Raw genomic sequence first — 13178 nt, forward strand, 5'->3', positions numbered from 1 at the left:
AAAAAGAGGCGGAACGGGCCGGAATCTAGGCAAACCCAGTGGACACCAAACCCTGCTTTTGTGCAGAGATTCTTTTTTTTAAAGTCAACTCTCTTAAGAACAATTCAGAATGTTTTTGCCCTTGAGAAACTCTGTGGCCGCTTTCCTGGTTCACCCTGTTTACAGTGAGCTCGTTTTAGAGAGGCAGTTTCTGAACGTATCTGCTAAAACAGGACCACCATGCTAGCAAGCAGTTGGCAACTTGCTCAATGAAAGTATGAATGGACCAAGGTCTCAAAATAAAAAAAATTTAAAAAATATCCCCAATTTAAAATAATCTTCCAGACCTCATTTTAATAGAGTCCCTGTCCGTTCAGAGCCTTTCATAAATAACCCCCCAATTAATGACATGTGTTTATCGGCAAAACCGCTCCCCTGAAATACACAGTGGTCGGTATGCAGTTTACTTATGAGAAAGAAAGACTTGACCTAAGGATTAAAAATAGAGGGGCAGTACTCAACTAAATTTGCTAACTGCTCACCCCCAAAGCCTCAGGTATAGTCTATTTTGAGAAGAGTTCAATCTGAGGGGAAGTGCAAGTCTAGCTATGCAAAGAGCTAGCAAATAGTTCTTAAAAATGGAACGGACCCTTCTATCTTGCAATGCCGCTGTTGGGAAAGTTAGTGCAGAATTATTGCACCGAAATGGGTGCACTCTCTAGTATCAGTTGCATTTTGTGGAATGACATTGAGAGGAGGCTATATAATTACCGCATATCCAGGCCAATATACTGAAATCTTAAATGGAACCCTGTCATACCTCGGCCTGTGACTTCTCAATTACTTTCCTTGCACTTAGACCCCTCAACGGTCCCCACAAGGATCTGCTGACCTGTTCCCTGACAACCCCACCGTCGTGTCTGGGCACACCTGTTTTCTTTCAGACCCTCACGCATGCCAAAGTCTTTCTCACCCTAGTCCGAGTGTTGCAGGAAGGGGAACTCCCACCAGGGCCTGACGGCGGGCTCCTGTCTAACGCTCAGAAATGAATTTTCCAAGGAGACACACGCGCTGACCAAGCAAAAGATTTTACTGGGAAGGGGCCCCTGGGTGGAGAAGGGCAGGATGAGAGAGCCAGGAGAACTGCTCTGCCCTGGGGCCCCCAAGGCGGGGGTTTTACCGGAGTGGGGGTAGCTTCCGGTTGCCTTTGGCCAACCGTTCTGACTCAGCATCCTTCCTGGCAGCAGGCACCTTGCTCATCCTTCTCGTGGGTTTCAGGGAGAAGGACCCTGGAAGGCTGATGATTTCTCTGTTTGCTGCTGCTAAGTCGCTTCAGCTGTGTCCGACTCTGTGCGACCCCATAGACGGCAGCCCACCAGGCTCCCCCGTCCCTGGGATTCTCCAGGCAAGAACACTGGAGCGGGTTGCCGTTTCCTTCTCCAATGCAGGAAAGTGAAAAGTGAAAGGGAAGTCGCTCAGTCGTGTCCGAGTCTTCGAGACCCCATGGACTGCAGCCCACGAGGCTCCTTGGTCCATGCGATTTTCCATGCGAGAGCACTGCAGTGGGGTGCCAGTGCCTTCTCCATCTCATGGATTCCAATGAGAAGGACTCCGGAAGGCTGATGACTTCTCCCTGTTTGGGCCCCTCCCAAAGTCTGTAGGCGGACTTCTTGGGGCAGGACCATATCCCTTATCAGCCTTTCCTGTTGCGAGACCTCTCAGGCAAAAGCAACAGGCCAGGGTGTGTACTTCCCGGTTGAGAATTCCCCAGTCCCTGACCAGCCTCTTCCTTATCTCTGCTCTTGAGGCAGCTTTTCACATCCTCAAGTGTTGGCTGTATTGTCATTGAAGCCACTTCTCTTTCCACCCCCTTGCCCCTCAGCACCTGTTTGATTCTCTCACTGCACCTATCACAACGAAGCCCTGTGGTTTTTGAATGGCTCTTGTTCTCCCAGTTCAGTTCAGTTCAGTTCAGTTGCTCAGTTGTGTTCGACTCTTTGCGACCCTATGAATCGCAGCACGCCAGGCCTCCCTGTCCATCACCAACTCCCAGAGTTCACTCAGATTCACGTCCATCGAGTCGGTGATGCCATCCAGCCATCTCATCCTCTGTCATCCCCTTCTCCTCCTGCCCTAATCCCTCCCAGCATCAGAGTCTTTTCCAATGAGTCAACTCTTCACATGAGGTGGCCGAAGTACTGGAGTTGCAGCTTTAGCATCATTCCTTCCAAAGAACACCCAGGGCTGATCCCCTTTAGCATGGACTGGTTGGCTCTCCTTGCAGTCCAAGGGACTCTCAAGAGTCTTCTCCAACACCACAGTTCAAAAGCATCAATTCTTCGGTGCTCAGCTTTCTTCACAGTCCAACTCTCACATCCATACATGACCACAGGAAAAACCATAGCCTTGACTAGACGGACCTTTGTTGGCAACACTAAAGTGCAAGTTCTGTGAGGAGCCATGTTTATCTTAGTTTCATCCTCAACGCAAGTCTAGGTCCTGGCATGTAGTAGATGGTCAGTTAACCAAGACATGATACTACACAGTGAGTGATATACCAATTAATCTCTACCGCACTTCTGTTGCCAAACCAGATATGTTTTGCCTGATGGGTGGCAGGTTAAAATGCTGAGACACTGAGGTTTACAGCAGAGAGATGATTTATTTGAAAGGCAACAAAGTGAAGAGACATGTCAGATCCATCTCCCAGAAGGCAAGGAGATCGGGGTGTTTACGGGACAAAAACATGAAAAGGCAGGGTGCTCTGGGGTTGGGGAGCAGGAAGATCACCGGGAGAGGTGATGGAAGAAGGCGCAGTAGCCATCGTCCTCTGTGCAGGTGTGATTAAGCGACAGGCCTCGGCACATTGAAAACCGGGAGGCGCAGAGCACAACCTGCAAGGGGAACTTCCGGCTCTGTGACGTCAGAAAGTCACTGAGCGTAGGCGTTCGTGCATGCCCAGTTGGAGGGTTGGGGGTCCTATCCAGTCTTAACCAGCTCAGCGCAAATTAGACACAGCTGACTCCAACTTCCTGGGAAACCACCTGGGCAAACATCTTATTGTTTAGGCTACATGCCGCTAGGAGGACATGCAAGTGTTTTGATGACCTTGATTTGTGAAGGCAGGTGAAATGGATTTGAGTAATAATTGCCTATGGTTTCACTCCCACCCTATTTACCCCAAACTCCAAAGCCCAATTCCAGCCGTGCCCATCCCCACCTTCACCTCTTCCCTTTTCCATAAAGTCGTTCCTGAGCATATGAAGGGCCAGAGATGTGCGTGGCGCATAGTGGTTGGTGGATAAACTCAGCTGCCATCAGCATTACCAGGGCGCTTCTTCCAGTGCGTCCCTGTAGCTGTGTTTCCCAAACATCGGTCTTCCTCATACCACGTTCATGATTTCTCCCATATCCCCACTTCCTGCTTCTGTTATGTACTTCTTAACACAACTTCCTTCTTAAGGAAACAAATGTTTTAAATATTTATTTCTTTGGCTGTCCCCGGTCTTAGCTGTGGAACGCAGGACCTTTGACCTTCGTTGGGGCGTGTGGTATTTTACCTTTTAGTTTGGGCGTGTAGAATCTAGTGCCCTGACCAGGATCTAACGTAGGCCCTCTGCATTGGGAGCACGGAGTCTTAGCCAGTGGACCACTAGGGATGTTCTCTTAAGCAAATTTATTTTTAAAGGAAAATTTAACTGCTATTGTTTTTTTTTTTTGAGAGAAGATTATTAACTGTTAGAAATATGGCAGTACTGAGATGCATCTTCATCCATATACAATCAGAAGGACAGAAAATCTCTGAATGACTTCCTCACTTTGTGCTTCATTATTTTTTATGGCCACAATTGGCTCCATCAAAAATCACCCCATCTATCATGCAAACCCTTCTGTCATATTGTGTTATCCTAACACTGCTCACTTAACGTTCATTATTCTCTACCTTGATTTGTTAAATATACTTTTATGCCTATATATCATCTCAGTGTCTTATTTCTCTTTATATCCTTCCTGGTTCTTAGGTTGATACTTATACAGAATATATGCTTAGTACACTTTCAGTTAAGTCCAATAAAAGCTTTGAAACAACTTGATCAAAGGAACCTGTTCCTCCAACATTCAAAATATTTTTTAAAGTAGATAGGTGAGAGAAGATATTCAGGAGTTCTGGTTCCCTTCTCCCTCTGTCCTTCTGATATCCCACAGATATGTATCAATACATCCTCTACCTCATTCAAGCCACATGGTGGACTATTAAGGACGTCCCTTTGTCTATGTAAACTATATCCAACTAGGAAGAGGGCCCAATACAAGAAATGTATCCTTTTCATGCATGAAATTCACTAGAAACAAACCCTCTAATTTCTATGAAACAAAGGCCGAATAAAACCAGGAAAAAAAACTGAATGTGTGATTTATTATATTTAAGATTGGTCTATATTGGTCTATAAGGTTTAAATATGTCTGTCATAATTAACAATAAATGAATGCAACTTTACAAAATCAGTATTTTAATACAGTACGGGACTAAATGTGGCAACTGTGCTTCAGAAGATTGAGATTTCCTCAATGCAAATAGGGCCTATGCAGCACCATTTGGAAGCTTCCACTAAAAATGCAAGGGGCAGTAATTATCACAAGCTCTACTCAAAACACAGGACTACCTGAATCAAGCATTAGAGGAGAACAGTGGAGTCATTCAGGCGTAAGATGTCAGATTTGGTACAGGATTAAAATACTAGCTTTTTTTTTTTAATGTCCTGGTTTCAAATTAATAAATACAAAAACAATATAAAAATATACACCAGTTGATAAGCCTGCAGCGCAGAGGACCGGAGGCTAGATCTCGCTCTCATACGTCTGTAGGTACGTCTTTAGGGTCAGAATTTCCGGGTAGCTGCGGCTGGTCTTGCGGAAGAAGTCCAGGCTGGTGAGATGCTCGATGTCCCGCACCCGGGCTGTGTGCATCTTGAGAAGCTCTTCCACCCATTTCGACTCGTCCTCTGAGCTCTGCCACGGAAAGGAAAGACAATCAGAGTCAGAATTTTCCAAAGGTGTTTCTCCAACACTGTTTGGTCCAAGTCCACACACGACCTCTGCGAACTCCTGCACCCAAAGCCAAGGTGTTTTCTTCCTCCTTGGATTCTCCGCGGCTCCCACATCCCTGCCACAACGCACCACAAATACCGGCCCTCGGCTGTTGAAACATTTTCAGCAGCAGTTAGCTGGACCGAATAAAAGCGAGGTGTGGTGCAAGAGGACGTTTGATTCAATGGGTCTTCAGAACAGAAATCAAGATCGGGAGAGCGCAAGGCCCTGGAGAAATCAGTCATTTCTCTCTCGCCCGAGGCCGAATTGAAGCGAGGAGCAGAGCGCAGGAGGACTGGGGCGCCTCGGCCTCCCCCGGGGGGTGCAGAGCTTGTACTCAATGCACACGACGTGTGTGCACCCCTGGAGCTTCTGAAGAATATGCTAGATTGATGACGTCACCTATTAGACTGCAACCGATTGAGACTGCAGTAAGTTTGACTCGACTCATATCAATTGAGCCGCTCAGCGAATACACCTGGCACTTTGGGGCCCAAGAGGCCGGGGTTGCAAATGCAGTACCGCTTCCTGCCTGGGAGACCTTGCTCAAGCTCTCTAAACTCTCGGCCTCCTTTTCTTCATTGGTACACAAAAAGAATAACGTTTACTACAGCTCCTGGGACAGGAAGAAGGACAGGAAGGAAGAAGGGGGTGAGAGTGAAAAAAACCGTTCCGGGTGATCCCAGGATGGGAAGAAAGGAAATCTCTTTCTGTCATAACTGCTTGCGAAGAATCGCCTCATTGGCCCAGACTCAAGATGAAAGACATTTAAATGTCTCACACTAAATAATTTATTTCACATCTAAGGAGAAATGAAAAAAGTAATGCTGGGACCTCCCTGGTGGTCCAGTGGCTAAGACTCTGGACTCCCAGAGCAGGGGACTCAACGTTTGATCCCTGGTCAGGGAACTGGATCCCACATGCCACAGCTAAGACTTGGTGCAGCCAAATAAATCAATGATTAATTAGCAAAAAAAGAGAAAAGAAAGAAAAAATAATGCCCACAAAGCAGTCTTTACTTTAAAAAAATATTTTTCACTTCTGAGGGAAGATGAGAGAATGAGATCTGAGCACCTTGAGAATGTGGGGAAATGTCTACCTTCAGAGAAGAGATGGGGCAGGAGGATCTTTGCAAATAATCTCATTTCCAAATTGCAACGGCTGCCGAGAGGCCTTCTACGAGCTGAAGGGTAGCTGCATGTCCCAGGACTGAGACAGCTCAGGCATGCCTTTGCCCGAGTCTTGCACCGCAGGCGGTCTCCGTGAGCTACGCCGAAGCCCAAGAACCTGCACTGGGTTTTCTCGGAAAGCTCCAACCCACATGGGCCTGGACAGGGAGCTCTGGCAGCTCGTGCCAGTGCTAAATACGTCCAGGAGGGTGTTGGTTCAGGAAACTGATGCCTGGCCATCCCCGGCAAAAGGAAGAAACAGGAAGAAACTGCTTTGGAGGCTGGGGGAAATAAGGATTTTAACCCTCCACGCCCCACCCTCCTCACCCAGGCTGACCAAGATCTCTGCGATTCATAGGAAAGGACAGGCCTAAATATAACTCTGCCCACAACGGTGCTGACCAGTCCTCAGTGTGACCATATAATTAACGAAGTAGGAGGTCTCCAAATGGGTCGGGACCCCCTCAGAGTAAGCAGAGTAAGCATGAAGAGATATTTTGGGAGAATTTTCATATTCGACTCATTCATCTGATTTTTCAATGGTCAGTAAGTTTAATGTTTCCTTTGTAAACACAGTCTTTTGAATGTGTGGACATGGGGTGAAAAGGTTTTTCCTAATTTTAATAATGGCCAGCTGGGATTATAAGAATTTGGGGAAAAATCTGTCTTTTGCTATTTCTTTCCTAGGGAAGTGATTTGCCCGTTTCATCTGAGAGGCATTCTCCTCTGGTTCTCAGGCTAAAATCCAGCCTCCAATTAGTCAAAATACTGGGCTACGCTACAGGAAAGAAAATGACTTCTGCCCCTTGCTAGCTGGCAACCCACTCAAGTATTTGCTGCAGGAGACTCTAGTATGAAACGCAAAACTAATAAAAGTCGAATAAAAGTTCAAGTGAACCAACAGAGGAAAAGAAAAACTTTAAAAATAAATAACTTTACACATTAATGCAAATGAAAGCACAATCCAGGGACTTGCTTCGTGTTTGTTTTGGTTTTTGTTTTCGATATGGACATTTATTCTTCACCCGCCTTCCTTCCAAACGAGCTTGTGAATTCAAGTCCCAGCAGGTTTAAGGTGGACCTTAAAGCAAGGATGTAACTCAAAATGACATGTGTACCCCCATGCTCACTGCAGCACTGTTTACCAAACCCAGCTCACGGAGACACCCTACATGCCGCTTAACAGAGGGTGGAGAGAAAAGATGTGGTCTGTGTATACAATGGGACACAGCTCAGTCACAGCGAAGAATGAACTGGGTTATTTGTAGAGACATGGATGGACCCAGAGTCTGTCATACAAAGTGAAGTCAGAAAGAGAAGAACAAACATTGTCTATTAATGCATATATGTGGAATATAGAAAAATGGTACAGATGAACCTATTTCCAGGGCAAGAACAGAGATGCAGACGTGGAGAGCAGACGTGTGGACCCGGTCGGGGGCAAGAAGGGGAGGGTGGGACGAAGTGGCAGTTTTGGGACTGACATATACGCTACCATGCGTAAAGCAGGAGCTAGTGGGGACCTGCTATAAAGCCTAGGGAGCACAGCTCAGTGCTCTGGGATGACCTGGAAGGGTTGGATGGATGGGAGGGACGGTCCGAGAGGGAGGGGCTATAATACATACAGTTGGTTAATTTCATTGTACAGCAGAAACTAACAGCATTGTAAAGCAATCATACTCCAATTTAACAAAGTAAAAGAAAGCACAGACAGCTGTCTATGTGGCAGGGGGTTCTTCAGTAAGAAGCACGCTGGCCATGAGCACTGCAAGAAACACCTCTAAGCCAGGGCAGGGAGGAAGGCATGTAAGGACATCAGTTGCTGTTGTCAGACATAATGTTGGGAGGAATACAAACTGCCTTCGAGCTGAGTTCACGACAATGTTTTCAAGCTCCTCCATCACCCACTTCCCCAAATGACAGGAAAATGTGAGCACCTTCCCTCAGAACTTAGGTGTCTCCCACACGGCTTAAGTCCGAGATGTCTTTGTAGACTCTGCCTTGTCTTAAACATGTATGGCAATTTTGAATTTCACCCCATAAAATATGTGTTTACTTTTTTGCAAAAATGTTATCTCCCCACAGCAAGATTTCAGTAAAACTGAAGTTCAGATCCAGAGGTATTACACCCCCCCAGCCCCGGTACACCATTAGCTACTCCTGTGGGGTGTAGACGATCAGAATTGAGAAGGTCAAGCCAATCAGTTGAGAATAGCTCCTCTCTCACCTGACTCTCCCTTGCTTCTCCACCTCCCATCCAGTTATTTCTAAGATTTTATTGATTCTTGCAATACAATATTGCTGCCTTCCACCTTCCTTTAGAAATCTCCAAGACCACACCCCAGTTCAAGTTCTGTTACCTCCATCTTGGGAATCCCGCCAAAGCCCTTTGAGGACCATGCTTCATCTCCTCCAATTCTGATTTATCTCCCAAAACAGAGGCCAAAACATTGCTCTCATGCCTAAACATTTTTTGTGGTTACCTTTGTGGCTCAGCTGGTAAAGAATCAGTCTGCAATGCAGGAGACCTGGGCTGGGAAGATCCCCTGGAGAAGGGAAAGGCTGCCCACTCCAGGATTCTGGCCTGGAGAATCCCATGGACTACACAGTCCATAGGTCGCAAAGAGTCGGACACGACTGAGTGCCTTTCACTTCACTAATGTCGATGCAATAAGCAAAAAATGCTAAGGCTCCAAGCTTCCACTATAGAAATCTGATAGATTTGAAAGAGGATGGGCTTTTGAAAACAGAGCTCTTGAATCTAAAGTTCTGCTCTTCTACCGACTAGGTAGAAGGCAACCAGATAACCATGCTACAGACTTTTCCTTTATGAGCCACAGGTTCCTCAAGACTCAATAGAGGGGAAGGGAAGGGGGTCATACGTACCAGCCTACTAGGGTAATAAGCTGATGAGAAATGACACAGGAGCCCAGGCTGCACAGGACTGGATGGTTAACACGGACTCGACCAACGGTGACACCTGCTACCGTGGCTGCCATGCCTATTTTTATTTTATTTTAATTATTATTATTTTTGGCCTCATGAAATGTGGGATCTTAGTTCCCCGACCAGGGAGGGAAACCAGGCCCCCTGCTTTGGAAACACAGAGTTTTAACCATTAGACCAGCAGGGAAGGCCTGATGACTTTTATTTCAAATTTGATTCTACGAAACCTTTAAAACCTTATCTCCCACTATGATCTTCATTTCCAATATTCTGGGCAAACTTACTTAGCTTTTTTTAAGCCATATTTCACATTTCTATCTTTTCCTGAATCCATTGTTTTTTGTTTCGGATAGGTCAATCTTCACCTATAATTGAAGCCCTAGCCTCAAAACTGCCTTGTCCATGAAGCTGAAAATCTGTCTTGAAGCTATTCTTAAGTCTCTTTGCCTTTTAGTGAAGCAGAGTGCTTGTTTCATTTGCTCTCCCCTGGAAGGCTGCCTGGAGGAGTGACTGTGTTAAACACAGCCTGGTTTCTCCCAGGGTACCTTACATAAATAATTAAGGAATTTAAGCACTGCTTGTTGACTAAAAATTTTCTTCTGGAGATTTTAGCTCTGATCCTTCTATTCTATAAACAAAAGCATAGAGACTATTCTAAAATCAACCTTGAATCACAAGGTTTCCATCGCATTAAAGAGACCTGGAGTGGTCACGTGATTTGCCCCCAAGCGCAGCATTCGACCAGGGCCAGGCGCACACAGCATGGCTCCTGCCTGCCTTCCTGGGCCTTTTTCATCCTGCCGCCCTGCTTTCACGTTGGAATAAGTGAATCGAGTCATCTGTCTTATTTAAGAATGGGGTGACCTGTTACACCTGCCCTTACAACTTACACATCAAAGTCTGATGTGTAGAGCATATATTCCTATGTGTTTGTGTCTGTATTTAAAATGGATAACCAACAAATTCCTACTGTGTAGCACAGGGAACTCTGCTCAGTGTTACATGGCAACCTAGATGGTAGGGGAATTTGGGGGAAAATGTATATATATATCCCCAAATGAATCCTTTTGCCGTCACCTGGAACTTTCACAACATTTGTTAATTAGCTATTGTTGTTGTTATTTTAGTCACTAAGTTGGGTCTCTCTGCAACCCCATGCACTGTAACCTACCAGGATCTCCTGTCCATGGGATTCTCCAGGCAAGAATACTGGAGTGGGTTGCCATTTCCTTCTCCAGAGTGATTGGCTATACTCCAATACATAAAAAAAAATTTTTTTTAGTTTTTATTAATGAAAATTTCAAACAGCCACAAAAGTAGAGTGAAGGATATAATGAGCTCCTGGCCGTTCTTTCCTCATCTCAGTAACTACCAAACTTGTGCTGCTTTTCACTGTTTTCAAAACATATTTGTCTTTTGCAAAACTGAAGGCATTTGAGCACTTTTATCGTTTAAGAGCAAACCCTGAAATAGAACTTTATTAAATGCACAATACCCTTACATTGAAAATTAAAACACCATTAGAACATAGAGTTCCCAAGTGTTAGGCAGTTTTGTTGGGTCCTTTCCAAAGACTCAACTTGTATACCCATTTGTATAGTCCAAATGTTTTATAATAAGTGTGTTCTAGTTCAAGGGTGGGGATATAATTTAAGACACAAAGATGAATTCTGTCAGCAAATCCCAAAGGACACTGCTCTTTTATAACTACATTTTTTAAATTTTCAAAATTAAAATATCAACATCACTAGCAACACCACATCTACTGTGTAAAGTTCAAATTTCCTTTGCTTGCTTTATTTGTTCTTGAACTATATCCCATTCAGGGAGTGTGGTCAGAGTGCATGAGTGCTCAATTGCTTCAGCCGTGTCTGACCCTTTGCAACCCTGTGGACTATAGCCCTCCAGGCTCCTCCCGCCATGGGATTCTCCAGGCAGGAATACTGGAGTGGGTTGCCATACCCTTCTCCAGGGGATCTTCCTGACCCAGGGATCAAACGTCTCTTATGTCTCCTGCATTGGCAGGCAGGTTCTTTACCACTAGCACCACGGGGGAAGCCCTATAGTCAGAGTACAAACGCATAATTTATTTGAATTCTTTTCTCTGTGCAGTTATGTTATAAACTTGATGCACAGTCATTTGTCTCGTTTTATTTAATATGTATACATATAGCTGATTCACTTCATTGTGTAGTGGAAACGAACACGACAATGTAAAGCACCTATATTCCAACTACAGGATAATACCAGAAGAAGGTGGGCTGAGTTGAGAGAACAGCACTGAAACATATACACTACCAAGCCTAAAACAGGTCGCCAGACGGAGTGTGACGTGTGACGCAGGGCACCTGAAGCGGGGGCTCGGTGACCGCCTGGAGGGGTGGGCTGGGAGGGGGCACCTGTGTGCTTAGGGCCGGCTCACACGGACGCACGGAAGAAACATCACAACCCCGGGAAGCAATGATCCTCCAACGAAAACAAGTTCCCCTTATGCCTTACAAACAGGGTGACACTGTGCCCCTCCTTTAAGCACGGCTCATCCCTGCTGTCTGTAGTTGATATTTCATAGCATCCTCCCTCCACTTCCAGACATGTTCTAGTTTGGAGAATAATGATAATAATAAGGACCTATGTACTTGCTGAACAAAACCTAAACAAATAAATAAAATTAAACAAGTAAATTTTAAAAAGAATAATAACAATATAAAGACTTTTAAAGCAATGAGGATGGAACCGGAAGTACGCGTGAGATAAAGGAGCGCGGGCGGAAGCGGAAGCGGAAGCCGCGAGGGCCGCCATGTCTGCACTCACGTTGCAGCTCTCGTCGTTGTCGGGCCTGTGGGGCAGCACGAAGGCGGACACGGAGAGCGGCCCGTCGCAGCGGTCGGCGGGCTGCGTGAAGTCCAGGCAGCTGGTGAGGATGCTGTAGTAGTGGGTGGGCACGGGGACGGAGCTGCCCTCCACGTACCTGGCACGGGGAGGCAAGACGAGTTAGGGCTGAGGGAGGGCGCCCTGCGAGGTGCGCTCAGTGAGCGCTGCCCAGCGACTGCAGGGAGGGTCCTCTCCAGGGAGCCGCTGTCTCCCTCGCAAGCGTTAACCCACGTCTCTGTCTTTGAATTTTCAATGCCCCAGATCTCCTTTCTCAACCTGGCGGAGCAGAAAAGATACTCGAGACAAAGGAAAACCGCCCGAACCCAGACTCAGAGGCTGGCCACAGTGACGGGGCCGCGGAGTGGCGGTGGGAGTCAGGGAGGGTCGGGAGGCGCCGCAGCAGGAGGGGCGGTGGTTCTGAGCTGGGCCTTGTGGAGTTGGGGCCGTGATGCTCCGCTGAAAGCTTCCGTGCTGGGAAGCACCATTGTGAGGCCCACATTTCAGGAGAAGAACTCGCATAGTTTTGCATCAGATGGGCCAGAGGCAGAAAACACAGGAGCTAGGAGAATAGCCCTTTCAGGCCACAGTGAGGGCCTGAACTTGGTACAGAGAACTCATTTACTAAAGAAACTTCTAAGGACTGAGTGCTAAGCGTAAATAATTTTTGCCAGTAGAGCACAACATAGGAAGTGATCATTCCTTACTTAGCTTTCTCTTATCTTAATTTTGATCATTTTCAAAATACTGAAATTACGATTAAGCTGATAATACAATTTGAGCTTAAAACTGTAACAATAACCATCAATCAATGTATGAGTAAGATAAAATTTCTCTTATGGATGACTGGAAAGGGAGTAAGAGCTATTTTATTACTTATCTATATTTAAAAAATTAACATTTTTGTCTGCTGCTGCTGCTAAGTCGCTTCCGTCGTATCTGACTCTGTGCGACCCCACAGATGGTAGCCCACTAGGCTCCTCTGTCTCACAATTAAACCCTGTCATATTTTGTGTTGCTCTGTTTCATGCATGTATAAAATCAAGTGCTGATCTATTATGAATTTGTTGTATTTATATCTTCTTGCCTTCTCCACCAGACTGTAAGTTCCTCATAAATAGAGTATGC

At 45.9% G+C, this 13178-nt stretch overlaps 1 protein-coding gene across 24 annotated transcripts in view; it reads right to left on the reverse strand.

Annotated features, from left to right (window-relative positions):
• Nucleotides 1-4377: 4377 nt before the first annotated feature.
• Nucleotides 4378-13178, reverse strand: part of ENPP2 (ectonucleotide pyrophosphatase/phosphodiesterase 2) — a 155270-nt gene continuing 146469 nt past the window's right edge. For all 24 annotated transcript variants that reach the window (XM_060393988.1, XM_060393987.1, XM_060393986.1 and 21 more), the window contains 2 exons: nucleotides 11994-12150; nucleotides 4378-4989 (listed from right to left, as the gene is read on the reverse strand). In XM_060393988.1, the coding sequence (XP_060249971.1) occupies nucleotides 4819-4989; nucleotides 11994-12150 (328 nt within the window). In that variant the 3' untranslated portion in view covers nucleotides 4378-4818. The remainder of the gene's footprint in view (nucleotides 4990-11993; nucleotides 12151-13178) is intronic.

This window comes from Ovis aries, chromosome 9 (genome assembly GCF_016772045.2).
Source record: "Ovis aries strain OAR_USU_Benz2616 breed Rambouillet chromosome 9, ARS-UI_Ramb_v3.0, whole genome shotgun sequence".
In the NCBI taxonomy this organism is placed as follows: domain Eukaryota; kingdom Metazoa; phylum Chordata; class Mammalia; order Artiodactyla; family Bovidae; genus Ovis; species Ovis aries.